We start from the raw sequence: 13,205 nt of genomic DNA, 5'->3' as shown, positions 1-13,205 counted from the left end.
TCGGTAGAAATGGAAAATAGTGATAAAGAGAGTCATTTATCAGACTGCTCTCATAGTAATCTGTTCCAAGACTGCACAACTTAGGACATGGAAAGCTATTGGAGGAAAATAAGTGGCTGGGTAATATTGAGAGTAATTAGTTTTTAATAAGCTATTTGACAGGCAAGGTTATTTTCATTTACATCGTGATTTTTTCCCTAATATTGGTCACTTAGGTTTTGTATTGCTACAGATAATTACAAGTTGGGTAGTCTTCTGAATTGAATATTCATATTTTTGTATTAAAATGAGATTTTTAAGGTTCACTGTTAATAGAGAAACACAAGCAATACTTAACTATAGCACTGTTCATTCCAGTACTTATCTAGTAAGAGGAATGTATTTATCTTCGAGCACTTCTATATCAAAGAAGCCCAAAATGCTTTGAAAGATTCCTCATTTCAGTGTTGCAGTACATATGTGAGAGGGATAAAAATTGATGCCGAAGTGAGGTCTTTCATCTCTTATTTATTAATGTACTTGAAATGTATTTAGTGTGTGCACCATATTATACAGATTCAAGAGTTTAATTTATATTGGGGTAATTGGCATATGCACAACCTTCTGTATTTGGGGAAGAAATCAGAATGGGAAATATTTAAGGTCTTAAGGTTATCAATGTTAGGGGGAGTTCTGTGACCTGTGTTACACTACACAGGGAATCTGTTACACTATACGAGTAGTTTTCAGACATCACAGTGGTTCCTTCAGGTTTTGGAATCTATGACTCTGTGAATTCAATACAGTTTTAGTTGCCAAAACCTTCACTTTTCCCCTCTCCTAAAATTAAAGTATATGTCAGAGATCTGTGATCCTCCTCAATCTCCGGAAAGCCACATGTTCTGGCTGTGAAGAGATGGAAGGAGTCACTTTCCGATCACGTTGATTTGGTGGCTTTATTCATTTCAGTATGGGAATTCCACACTCTTCCCCTCATTCTTCTGCAAAAATCTCTCTCACATTTGTTTGTGAGTTTCATTTCCAAGTCCTCAATGTGCTGGACAAGGAATTTGGATGTGGTATCAATACATTACCAATCCGACTTCTCCCCTTCACCTCCTCCCAATTCCCCCCCCCCTCCCCCCATTGCCTTTCTGTTCATCATGGAGAAATATTTCTGGCTGCTCCTTCCTCCACCCTTCCTATGTTATTTCCCCACCTTTTCTTTCCGCCAGTATTGCAAACAAGTGTTGCTTGTTTGCCTTGCAACAGTAGTGAAAGTGATTTTGCTCCTAATCCGTTTCCCCTGCTTCTGAGACACAGCAGAATTGCTCTGCAGGTGCAACACGGGAGCAAGTCTCAATTTTGACTGAAGTGCTTTTTGGGGGAAATGTTAATGTGGAAAACTAGCTTTTGCTTCTCTTTTCCCCCAACTAAAGATCATGCCTGGACAAAATGCTTTCCATGTGGCCTAGCTAAATGAAATCAACTAGGGTTGGGTCAGTTTTATACCACTCCTGCCGCTCGGTAAACAAGCGTGAGAGAGAATTTTGCCGAAAAATGAGGGGAGGCATGTGGAATTCCCCGAAGGAAATTAAACACAAGGGACATACTGTGCACGTGTGATAAACAGTGAATTGTCATTATTTTCCTCTTTGTAGTCGGAGACTAATTCAAACTTTGTTTGAAGATCATTAGGAGATAGATGATCATGACTTCAAGGGATGAGAGGTTAAGTGGCAGGATCAGATGAATTCTAAAGAAAGGCTGTTATATTTAATTCCCTATTCATTATTTGCTAGGAGAGTTTGCTTGAAAATACAGGCTGTTTGGCTGGTTGTTGGTTTTTTTAATAGGAAGATTTTTTTCAGTTTTTCAAGTGGTGGTAAATATAGACCTTTTAACAGTATCTCGGTGTTCCTATTATGAAACTTTTATTTTAATAAACATTCAGCTTTGCATAAGAAAGCTCATGGAAAGCTAGAAATGTGGGGGAGGGGGAACCTCATTACTAGAGAACTGAATAATAAAAATGCAGTTCAGTATTAAGAAAATAACCAGGTTGAGTGCCATGTTTTGTGATTACTGTGTTACTACTTATTACGCAGCTTAGTTTTTATTAAGGTAAAATAAATATTCAAATTAGTCACATACTATAATCCTGCAGGTCTGAAGAAGCAAATAAAGCTTTTTCTGCAGCTGTGCAGATGCACGATGTGTTAGTGAAGGCTTGGGCAATGTGGGGTGACTACTTGGAGAATATCTTTGTGAAAGAACGTCAGCTGCACCTAGGAGTATCTGCCATTACTTGCTACCTGCATGCATGTCGCCATCAGAATGAGAGCAAATCAAGAAAATACTTAGCAAAGGTAAGACCTAGAAAATGTATTTTTTAAGAAATGGTTATGGTACAGCTGCATAATAAGAGCCAAGTTGTTCCTTGGGACATCAGCATTGAGGAGGACAGCACAGATGAATAACACACGTTTGGTTTGGTTTACACATTATGCTACAACTTTAACTGCTCAATAAGCCTCAGAAAGTAAGTAATACTGCCTGGCAATATTTCAGTCTAATGCAGTATGCATCAGTGATTGTATAGGTCCCAGCCCTCCCAGCATAAAGGAGGAGGCTATTCTTGGCCCCTCTTCCAATCAGAGCCACGAGAGTCCAGATGAAGGGCACTTCCTGTTGTATAAGATCTTAAAATCAACCTCCCCAATCTGCATGGTTCTTGCTACTACTGCTGTTGAGGCACAGGGCAACTACATCAATAATCTTGGACTCCAGCTCTCCAAAATCCATCCTATACTGCAGGAGTGTTGTAGGGACTAAACTTGCTCCTCCAGCTGCATTTCCAGTCCACTATGCAAAGAGAAATCTGCATGGGAGATGTCTTGCCCTTGAAAATCATCTTGAATTTACATTTGTCCATATTATATTGTTCAGTGACCAATTATAAGGGTTTGGGGTTTTTTTACAACAGTTATTGAATTAAAACTAGTCAATAAGAGAGAATATTTCTGTATGAGCTCTCCTCCTTTTTATTTATTTGTGTATGTGTGTATTGGTGTTTATAACATGGCAACCAGCTCTCACTGTGCATGTATGTCTTCACCGTTAAGTGTTCACTTTTTAACAACCCTCATGGAAAAATCTGAAACTGATGACATTCTTTGCTGGGAAATATTCTCCCTTTGTATGCAAAAGTGCAGAAAATATCCCGTATGAATAATGATGACACATCCGGTGCTTTAGAGGATGTTACTGTTCTCCCAATCCAGTTCTACAATATAAGACAAAGATTATTAGCAAGAACTTTGAGTTCTGCTTTTTAATTTAGCTGAATATTTAACAAATGAAAACAGTATTAACAATACTGAAGATTTTCTCTCTTGAATTTCAACTTCTACACCAACACCTCTTTCTTTTACTTAATTGTAGGGGAACGGCCCTTCTGATTCCACCAGAGGTGCTAACAATATCACTGCTTCCATAATCGAAACTGTGGTTGAACTTTATTTGTATTATCTAAAAGATTTAAAAACACAATTAACACATCCTTTTCTGCAATTTCTTGGGCTTTGTTTTTTATTTTTAGTTCATCAGACAAATACATTTACTATCTTTGTGCTCTGCTGTTAACTGGCAGTGTTATGTTGCCAAATCACCAAATTTTACTTCAGATGTCTTTTCTCATGAAATAACTGGCACTCGGGGTGGGTTTTTTTGTTTTTTTTTTTAATTCAAATACAAACAACAATGTAGCATTAAGGTTACATAGTTAAAATCAGAAAAATGCAGAAAATATAAACATTCAGATTCCAGCATCAAAGTTAGCTTAGCTGTATAGCTGATTGTCTACATTATGAATGGACATGGATAGTCAGAAAAAAACCCAGAAAATGTGTGCAATACAGCCAAAGTAAAATTGCTGTTGTAGTCTTAACTTTTGCATTACCTGCTTTGCAATTTTAACTGCACAAGCTTAGTATTACATTTACTTATATATTTTGCATTTAATTTCCTTTTAAGAAAAAGGTGAATTTGCCCATCCCTAATAATATTAACCCTTAAGTTCCAAATTAGGCTTTGAGACTTTCACCGTAAGTAGATGAATGAAATAAGATACCATCTCTCCTGAGACTCTTTGACCGGAGACCATTTTCTATGGGCTTATGTTGTTAAAGCTGTGTTTTTGCAATGGTAAAAGCTGGTTGTTTTCCAAGAGCGCTGAAAAATGTACGCAGTTTGATAAAAGGCAGCAAAATAGGGATGTTGCTTTCTTTTTTCACCCCCCTCCCCCCCACCCGACTTCACCTGTACTTTATGTTAAGGTCGTTCATTTCCTTTATTCAGAGTGTCTCTTGTTGTTTCATTGAGTTGCTTCTAGTTTCTCTCAAGTAAATTCTCTCAGCACAATTCCAGCACAAGCCTACTGGTGAAACCAAGCTGAGGTAATATCTAGTGATGTCAAAGGGTTCTTCACAGGAGCTGTACTCCTCATAAAGGACCGAGGAGCAAGCTTTTCCTTGTTCTCAAAGCTACAGGGTACATTAGTGCACCTTGTTAGGTGAGCTTTGGGCTCTCCTCCAAAATTAAATGAAGGAGAGGCATGTCACTGATCATCTAGAATTAGTTATACAAACTGAATGGTTCCAAGTTTAAAGTATTATCATATGACAGTGAAACAAATATAAAGCAAAATTCACATGTGAAGACTTGCTGATGGCTGAGAGGCTTATTTCTAAATGCTGGAAATGTGAACAACCTCAAACTGCCAAAGGTTGGTTGGTTGACACCTACACGGTTTTTTTCCTTCTGAAAAAGCTACATATAAAATCAAATGAAAACTGAGCATTTTGATTCAATTTAAATCTCTTACTCACAAAGATTTAGCTGAAGGTTAGACTCTCTAACAGTGATATAAAAAGTGAAATAAATTGAAAGATTAAAATAACTGTATATTATTTATCACAAATAATGTAAAAATATATTAAATATTTTACTTTTCCATATAAACAGAGTGTGTAGTTGCTTCAGAAGACAAATGGGAGAGGAGTTGATTTCATGCAGTTGTGGAGGGGAGGTAGTTTGCAAGATGATCTCTTGAGAATGCAGTTGCCACAATGGATAGTTTAACAGATCCATAAGTAAATATGCTTCTATTCAATTAATGCTCTTAGCATGTATTTGCATAAATAAAATCCACTAATTGATGATTTTGCAGAATGTTCCTCCATCTCCTGTCTTTATTCTACAGTTGAAGGATTTTTCTGAGGATGTATCATTTTGAAGTTCTTTCTTTCGAAGTTCTTTGTTCTCTAATATAAAATACAATAGATGTTTTTCTTTAATGATTGTATGGATTCCACAGACTGTGCAGATTCACTTTTGTAAATAAAAGTTTGATAATTTTTTTCATTTACTGTAGTTTGTCTTGTGTAATATGGTTGGCTATGCAGGGCTTTCTTCTGCTGCAACATTTTTTGGTTAATATTTAGAAACCTAAACATTTATGGGTGAGCTTATGCTCAAATAAATTGGTTAGTCTCTAAGGTGCCACAAGTACTCCTTTTCTTTATGGGTGAAATATGTAACTTACTAGTGACCAGATTCCGTACGTCACCTTTTGAAAATACTTAATGTCAGAAAGATACAAGTTCAGATATCTTCTTGAAGCTGCTTCTTTTTTTTTTTTTTTTTTGCTTTTAGGTTCTCTGGCTTCTGAGTTTTGATGATGATAAGAACACACTAGCAGATGCAGTAGACAAGTACTGTATTGGTGTCCCACCTATCCAGTGGCTTGCTTGGATTCCACAGTTGTTAACATGTTTGGTTGGCTCAGAGGGCAAGCTTCTTCTGAACCTCATTAGTCAGGTAGGGTGGATGTTCGGTACAGATGATCGTTTCTACTTCTTTGTTATTCATATTGTGTTTTTGTAAGATTAGGTACTGTAAGTATTTTTAAAGCAAAATGAAGGAAGTGTTAAGATTTCAAAATTTTACTGAGTGTACAATTATGAACATGTTTCTCCATTTTTTCCATGTAAACAGGATATGTTAATTTCAAAGTGAATTTTTGATGAAACAAGATTAAATAAACAACTATTGTATACCAGGTCTGCAACAAAACATTACAACTTTCCTTCTGGTGTTGTACTTCATATTGCATTGTTGTGAACGTAATTGCCCATGTTTGAAGATGCACGGTTAAATTATGCATATAATGCAGGATTAGGAATTGGAGAATTGTTCTGGTTTTGCCTTAAAGTGATTTTAAAAAAACCCCCGATATTGTTTTGCTGGGTTTTGTGTTTTGTTTTTTGGGTTTTTTTGTGGGGGAGTAGAAGAGGCTTGAGATATCAGTTAAAAATTTAAAAATACCTAGCCCTGCGAGAATAATAAGCAAAGCCTATGTGGAATTTTATTCAGAGATGGCATTGCCAAATAATTAGAGAAATGACAATGAGATTTGAGGGGTTTAAACTAATAATCTAAACTCATGGGTTCAGCCCTTTCAGTGATTTGCTATATAATCTTGGACAAAGCACTTAAATCCCCGGGCCTCAGTTTACCAATCTGTAAAATGGGTGTCAAGGGATCTTTTTTTCCTTGTAGTCTGTCCAGCAATCTTCACAAGAGGGTTGCATCCATTCTTGTGGCCCTGGATGGAGAACTGAGCCATCATAGTGCTACCTCACCCTTAATTCCCGCCATAGGAAATTGGCGAAAGCTGTTACTGACACTAGGATCCAGTTTAGACTAGGAAAAAAAGTGGTTGGGGGGAGGATGGGTTTTTTTGTTTGTTTGTTTTGTTTTTGGTAAATGTGTTAACATGTTTTAGATTTTGATGGTTTAGTGTTTGAAAATGAGTTAGCACTTAGTATAGAGCAGTTTAAAATATGTTAGCTGTTCATGGTCAAGCATAGGCTTCTTACCCACCTAGTCCTTGTCTCGATGGTCAAAAAGGGTGATGTGTGTTAACTTGATTGAGCTAGCACAATTGTATCTTAACATGATTGAAAACCCCTTTTAAGATGCAGGCTAATGTATGAAGTCATGATAGCTGGCTGTGTTGTAGCCTAGGCTGCTCCAGGCTACAATGTCCCCTCCGTCCCCTGGATGCTAACAAAAGGGAAAAATCATCCCTTTTCTCATGACTTCCCTTTCCATTTTTACAGTGCTCCCACTTTCTGTATGTTTGCCATTGCCCCTACCTTTTTTAGGGTCCTAAGAGAGAATTACTGTGTTTTAAAAAGAAATATAAGATAGCAGAATTACAATAAAATGGAGATTTTGAAAAGAGAGATATTCCCCTGCAGCCTTGAGGAAGCAGAATATTTTGGGACATGCTTCCTGATTTCATTGTATCTTGGTGTTGTGTCTTTCAAAACAAGAGTTCAGCTGTCTACTGAGGATTGATGCATGTACTTCTTGCATTAGAATAAAAACTGTTTCACCAACTTGTTGAGGCTCAGTATTTATAAAGCTCTTTTTAGTAAAATTTTCAAAAGTGCTAGGTGATTTAAGGCCTCAAGTCCCATTGAGAGTCATTGGGCTTAGGTCCATAAGTCCCCTAAATGCTTTTGAAAAAATTTCCTTTTTTGATAATAGGATGAAAGAAGGGTGTTATAAAAGTTTTATGTATTATTAATTTGTGGCCTTAAGGCTGCAGAAGAAATTAAAAAATGAACTTTATTGGAAATGAGATTTTTACCAGATAAACTTCTCATAAAATCATTTATTCCTGGTTTGACTCCATGGAAAGTATATACATCATGTCAGTAATCTCTGTTCAGTTACATTTGGACACTCTAAGATTATTTGTACATATCTTGCTCATTTAAATTTAAGGACAGTATATTTTTAAGAAAAAATATGGCTAGAAAAACTTTTTTGCCATATCTTATGCTTGCCTACATCATATGGCCAAGTTAAGTACATTGTTCCACTCATTTAATGGACACTGAGATTTATAGATTTAAAGGCAAAAGTTGTACGTTAATGTGTACTCAGCTTTTTTCTGTAGGAGCCATAAAACCTTTGTTTGGTGAAAGTGGTATCCCTTTACATTAAGTGACTATTTTTCACATTCAGTGCAGCAATTATGTGGAGTAAGGTTACTCTCTAATGGGCCTAGCTATCACGTGACATTGGGTTCATTGGGAATTGTGGCCTAATTTAAAGACTAACTGGTGTTATGTCTGTTTTTCTTCTATTATGTGCATGAGTAAGATCTTTGAGCTGGTCAGGTACTCTTGCATTATGCTGTTTCCAGATTTATTAGGCAACACAATAGTGGGAATCCTAATTAGATATCCCTTACTACAGTGTGCAGAGATGCACCATGTCATTTCTATGACTCTACCCTCTTTTTCTTTGGATTTTTTTGTTGCTGAAATGAACTTTAATGATAGATTCTAAATAAATCAGTGAATTCTTGAAATGCACTTGTTTAGTATATACTCGAGCTCTTGTGTATTCTTTATAGATTCCCTTTGTAAACCAACAAAATAGTGACGATAATTTCCTATGTGTTTATATTCAAATAGGTGGGAAGAGTCTATCCCCAGGCTGTCTACTTTCCTATCAGGACCCTCTATTTGACACTGAAGATAGAACAACGAGAGCGCTACAAAAGTGGTGAGTTGTTAGTCTTAAAATTCACTGTGCTCAATTGGCAGTTGCAACTTCGTCTCTCCAATGGGGATTCCCTGACTTCCTGGTAAATCAAGTTCACTAGGAAGGATAGCTACTTATCAAGGCTTAGAGCTTAAGGGAATAATTAATGGTAAACTTGTTTGGGTTTAGCATGTGTCTGTCTGCAAATATCTATGAATACTTCACAATTTTGTTGAATATATTCATTATATTAAGTTCTATATACTTATGTGCCCGCATTACTGTAATATCGGAGAGCTGCACAATCATTCATGGGTTTTTATCCTCATAAAGCCCTTGTGAGTTACAGAAGTGCTGTTTTCCTGAGTTTGCAGATGGGGAACTGAGGCATAGAGATTGAGTCATCTAAAATCATGCAGGATGTCTGTCAGAATAATAGCGGAACCCAGTCTCCGGAGTCCCAGTCCACAGTATTAGCCAGGAAGCTGTCCTTCCTTTTGGTTAGTTTTGATTGGATGCATAGGTCACATGGCATTCTATTCACTGTTGGATGAACGTAGCTCTTTAGAATCAGCTTTCAGTGCACGTCAGTGTTTAAGATAAACTTCTTGCCATATATGTTCTCTAAATTTTTACCTTGAATTAAACTTCCTCTGTAAATGCTCTCTAAAATTCACTGTCACACTGTATTTTCAAGGACACTAACCACACGAGTGCAAACAAAATAGAAGCAATTCTGGGTTTTGATCTATTGGGGTGGGGGGCGAATGAGGGATATGTCCAGCTATTTTCAGGAACAAATCCCTGTGAAGCATAACCATATCAAGCAATTCCACAGCACCTACTTATTCTTTTGGCCCATGTAGTCTCTCAAGAATAGCTCCCAAGAAAACTATTTGAACAACATAAATATTTCCTTTTGTTCTAGTTGTTTTGTTGTTTTTGGTTACAAGTGCATTGTTTAGGTAATCGCCTGTTTCACTTGTGAATCAGTGTATTTTCTGCATACATTCTAAAGGGCACTATTTAAGTAACATCCTATTTCCTAGGTGTATTGCTCTACAGAGGGAAAAATGTTCACATACAATAATACTAAAATTACATTGTATTTCTTGATATTAGTTGTATATTGCCTTTTTGTTGGTTTTCATTACATTAATTTCCAGAAATGGATGTTCTGCATGCAAAATTCTGCCTTAATAATGATATCACTGCATGTATAATAGATAGCTGATCATTTTTCTCTAGACTCTACCTCATACTTTGTAACTCCTAAACAGTGCTCTTAAGTCATATGGTATCATTTGAAACAGCGTCTCATCATTTAGTAAGTTGCAAGCTCAGACCCTGAAATTGACCTGTTAATTATATCATTCATAAGACCATTCAGTGGTCTTTGTATAATAAATTAGTTTTAGTAAGAGATGTTCCTTAGGATAAATTTCATACCTGTTGATACTAGATCACCTGTTGTGCCAGTTATGTTATGAGGTTTCATGAAAGCAGAAAGAAATTGAATATCTTAACTTTTGCCTTTTACTTTAAGAGGAATTGTATTGCGCAAACCAATGCAAAAAAGGTTAAAGGTACAAGTCTTCACTCATTTTAAAAAAAAAGTATGTTTTGCTCTTACCTTTATGAAACAATGAAATACCATTTGTAACAAAATTATATTTTAAACAATTTTGATTTAATCTTTTATTTTCCACTGAATTATAGAAAACTAGCTTCAGTTTCCTTTGGAAGCAGATTCAGACAGTATATTTTTTTGAATATCATGCAATCATCTCTTTCATAGTTCTCTGAAAGTTAACTATGCTGTTTGGGTTTTGTCCCAGATTCTGGACAGCAGCAGCCAAGTTCAGTAGGAAATCAATCTCATTCTGCATCAGATCCTGGGCCAATAAGAGCCACTGCACCTATGTGGCGCTGCAGCCGAATTATGCATATGCAGCGAGAACTGCATCCGACACTTTTGTCCTCACTGGAAGGAATTGTAGATCAAATGGTCTGGTTCAGAGAGAATTGGCATGAAGAGGTATTTGGGCTTAATATAACTATTCAGAATTACTTTACATGCATAAAATCCAAATCAAATTTAGATGTATAATATGTATAAAATAGACTGTTTATTTTTCATATCTGACAGTATTTTCTATAGATTTTGTTTAGTAAACTGTTGCACAATAAACTGGTCTGTTTAAAAAATAACCCTAACAATTCTGCCTTCAGATGTAGCAACTTTTAATTTTTCTATAGTCTTAGAAGTGATGTAGATGCTGTGGAAAAAATCTCTCCGAAATAATTAGTGTGATAAATATTTCTTCTAATCATAGAATTCCAGCTGAATCTTGTATTGCAAGGGACACTTTAAATTCTTGCATTATGTTTCTTTGTGTTTCTCTTTAGATGTGGTGGTTTGTGAAGTAGAATTGGGAGCTACTGCACAAAGTCTAAATTAAATTTGATCTGTGTGTTTTGGAAAGTAAATACAGCACATTTAATACTCTGGAATCTTGCTTGACCAGATTATCCACTTTAGCGTTTGCCTCCCAAAATAATTGTTTCTTACCCCTACTCAGAAGAGATTTAATACCATAGGCTTTAATAAGGTCTCATATTACTAACACTTTGTTATTTTATGAAAACCTCCTCATGTTTATTAATGTACTCCAGAATACTGAGAATTTAAATTAGAGCTGTCAAATGAACAAAGTACATTTTGTGATGCACTTTATTTGTTACCTCTGTGTAATTTGCTAATTTTCAGTGGTAAGACTCAGTGCTTCAACTCTCAGTAGTAGGCCCTTATTGAATATCTGATGATTCTTTTGCTAAATAGCATCTCAGGCACTACTACAAATAAAGTTCTTCTGTATTTTGACTTAAGGGCCAGCTATTGCTTCCAGTGACTGCAGTGGAAGCAGAAAGAGGCCTTACATAAATAAGATTCATAATCTAGATTTAAGTAAAGGATAATTTTACTATTAGAAAATATATTCTGGTTTTGCTGTATTCTAGTACCGCATTGGATGGTAGTAGTAGTGTATATTTGTTGTCAAATCAAAAGACCTAACAATATACTTGTTTTTTCTTTTATTCTTTTATTAGGTTCTTAGACAGCTGCAGCAAGGCCTGGCAAAGTGCTATTCAGTTGCCTTTGAGAAAAGTGGAGCTGTTTCAGATGCCAAAATCACTCCCCATACACTAAATTTTGTCAAGAAGTTGGTCAGTACCTTTGGAGTGGGACTGGAGAATGTGTCAAATGTCTCCACTATGTTTTCCAGTGCAGCTTCAGAGTCGTTGGCTAGAAGAGCACAGGCTACAGCTCAAGACCCTGTATTTCAGAAATTAAAAGGGCAGTTTACAACAGGTGAGATCTTACAACATATGTTCAAGTGGCAAAGAGTCCTATGGCACCGTATAGACTAACAGATGTATTGGAGCATAAGCTTTCGTGGGTGAATAACAATCTGCAATTAAAATATTGTTTGTCCAATGTTCAGATCCGAAAATGGTCTTTACTCTTCCTTTCTGAGGAGGAAAAATGACTATAGAACAAACCAAATTTTTATCATTTGAAAAATTTACAATGGTCTAGTGCCTGTCCATTCCTATACTCTTTGGAGTAGTAAAAAATGCATGCAAGAAAATTAGACCACAACACCGGAGAAAGAACGTTTGTAGTATAGTATGTAGTTTTTCCATTCTTGCCATATCTGTAGTCAAATTACTCCTGTTTACAAAAATAAGTACATTACAGCACTTCAACAAAGGATTAGCACATTTTGACTGCTTGCATGGTGAATGACAAATCTATCTGGCAGATTAAAACTATTAATAGCTCGATAGTCCTTATTTATACTAAAAGCACACAATGTAAGTCACTTAAAATGTAATCACAATTTTCATCACAAAAGTCCAACAAACAGTATTATGTACAGTTTTCCAAAATTATCAACATCTGATAGGTAATATTAATTTTGGATAGCTAGATTATAAAATTCTCTACACATTCACATAATTGTGTTAGATAAATCCATAACAATAGGCAGGTCTAATAAAAAGGATTCTTTTGGGAAGTAGCTTATTAGGTATTTTATTTGCCAGCAGAATTATAATATTTTATGTGTCTCTGGTGTTGAATTGAAAGTGAGTCACTTACCTAAGAAAAGCCTACAAAGCAGTTTTAATGTAACAAACACTCAGAAGTATCAAGGCCACTCAGACATTGTCTATATATGAGATACAGAAGCTTAACATTTCATGGGAGGGGATTTCATGGTTTCCTTGGTCATGGAAATTTGCTTCTGTTGCAGCAATACTTCCTTGGCTTATCCTGAAAAAAGACTAAAAATCAGAGAAAGTGGAATAGTAGACTATAAACTCTTTCAAACAGAAAAATATTAAATCTCTGAATTGGAAAGGCATATTTTAATGTAGAGCTACGTTTTCAACTGTTTTTCTAAAGCCTATTTTGATAAATTCATTTTAAAATTTTAGACGTTAGTGTTCATAAGTAATTATGGAATTTAACTGTATTCAGTATTCAAGGTCAGCACTATTACTGAGTACTTTATTGAGTTAGAGTTACAGTGTTT

At 35.8% G+C, this 13,205-nt stretch overlaps 1 protein-coding gene across 6 annotated transcripts in view; it reads left to right on the top strand.

Moving 5' to 3' along the window:
• The window catches only part of TRRAP (transformation/transcription domain associated protein), a 154,257-nt gene that overhangs the window by 111,612 nt on the left and 29,440 nt on the right, over nucleotides 1-13,205 (top strand). For all 6 annotated transcript variants that reach the window (XM_077829206.1, XM_077829205.1, XM_077829202.1 and 3 more), the window contains 5 exons: nucleotides 2,147-2,348; nucleotides 5,695-5,859; nucleotides 8,535-8,625; nucleotides 10,443-10,642; nucleotides 11,716-11,977. In XM_077829206.1, the coding sequence (XP_077685332.1) occupies nucleotides 2,147-2,348; nucleotides 5,695-5,859; nucleotides 8,535-8,625; nucleotides 10,443-10,642; nucleotides 11,716-11,977 (920 nt within the window). The remainder of the gene's footprint in view (nucleotides 1-2,146; nucleotides 2,349-5,694; nucleotides 5,860-8,534; nucleotides 8,626-10,442; nucleotides 10,643-11,715; nucleotides 11,978-13,205) is intronic.

This window comes from Eretmochelys imbricata, chromosome 10 (genome assembly GCF_965152235.1).
Source record: "Eretmochelys imbricata isolate rEreImb1 chromosome 10, rEreImb1.hap1, whole genome shotgun sequence".
NCBI lineage: Eukaryota > Metazoa > Chordata > Testudines > Cheloniidae > Eretmochelys > Eretmochelys imbricata.
The sequence above is the reverse complement of the archived record's forward strand: the minus strand, read 5'-3'. Positions and strand labels throughout refer to the sequence as shown.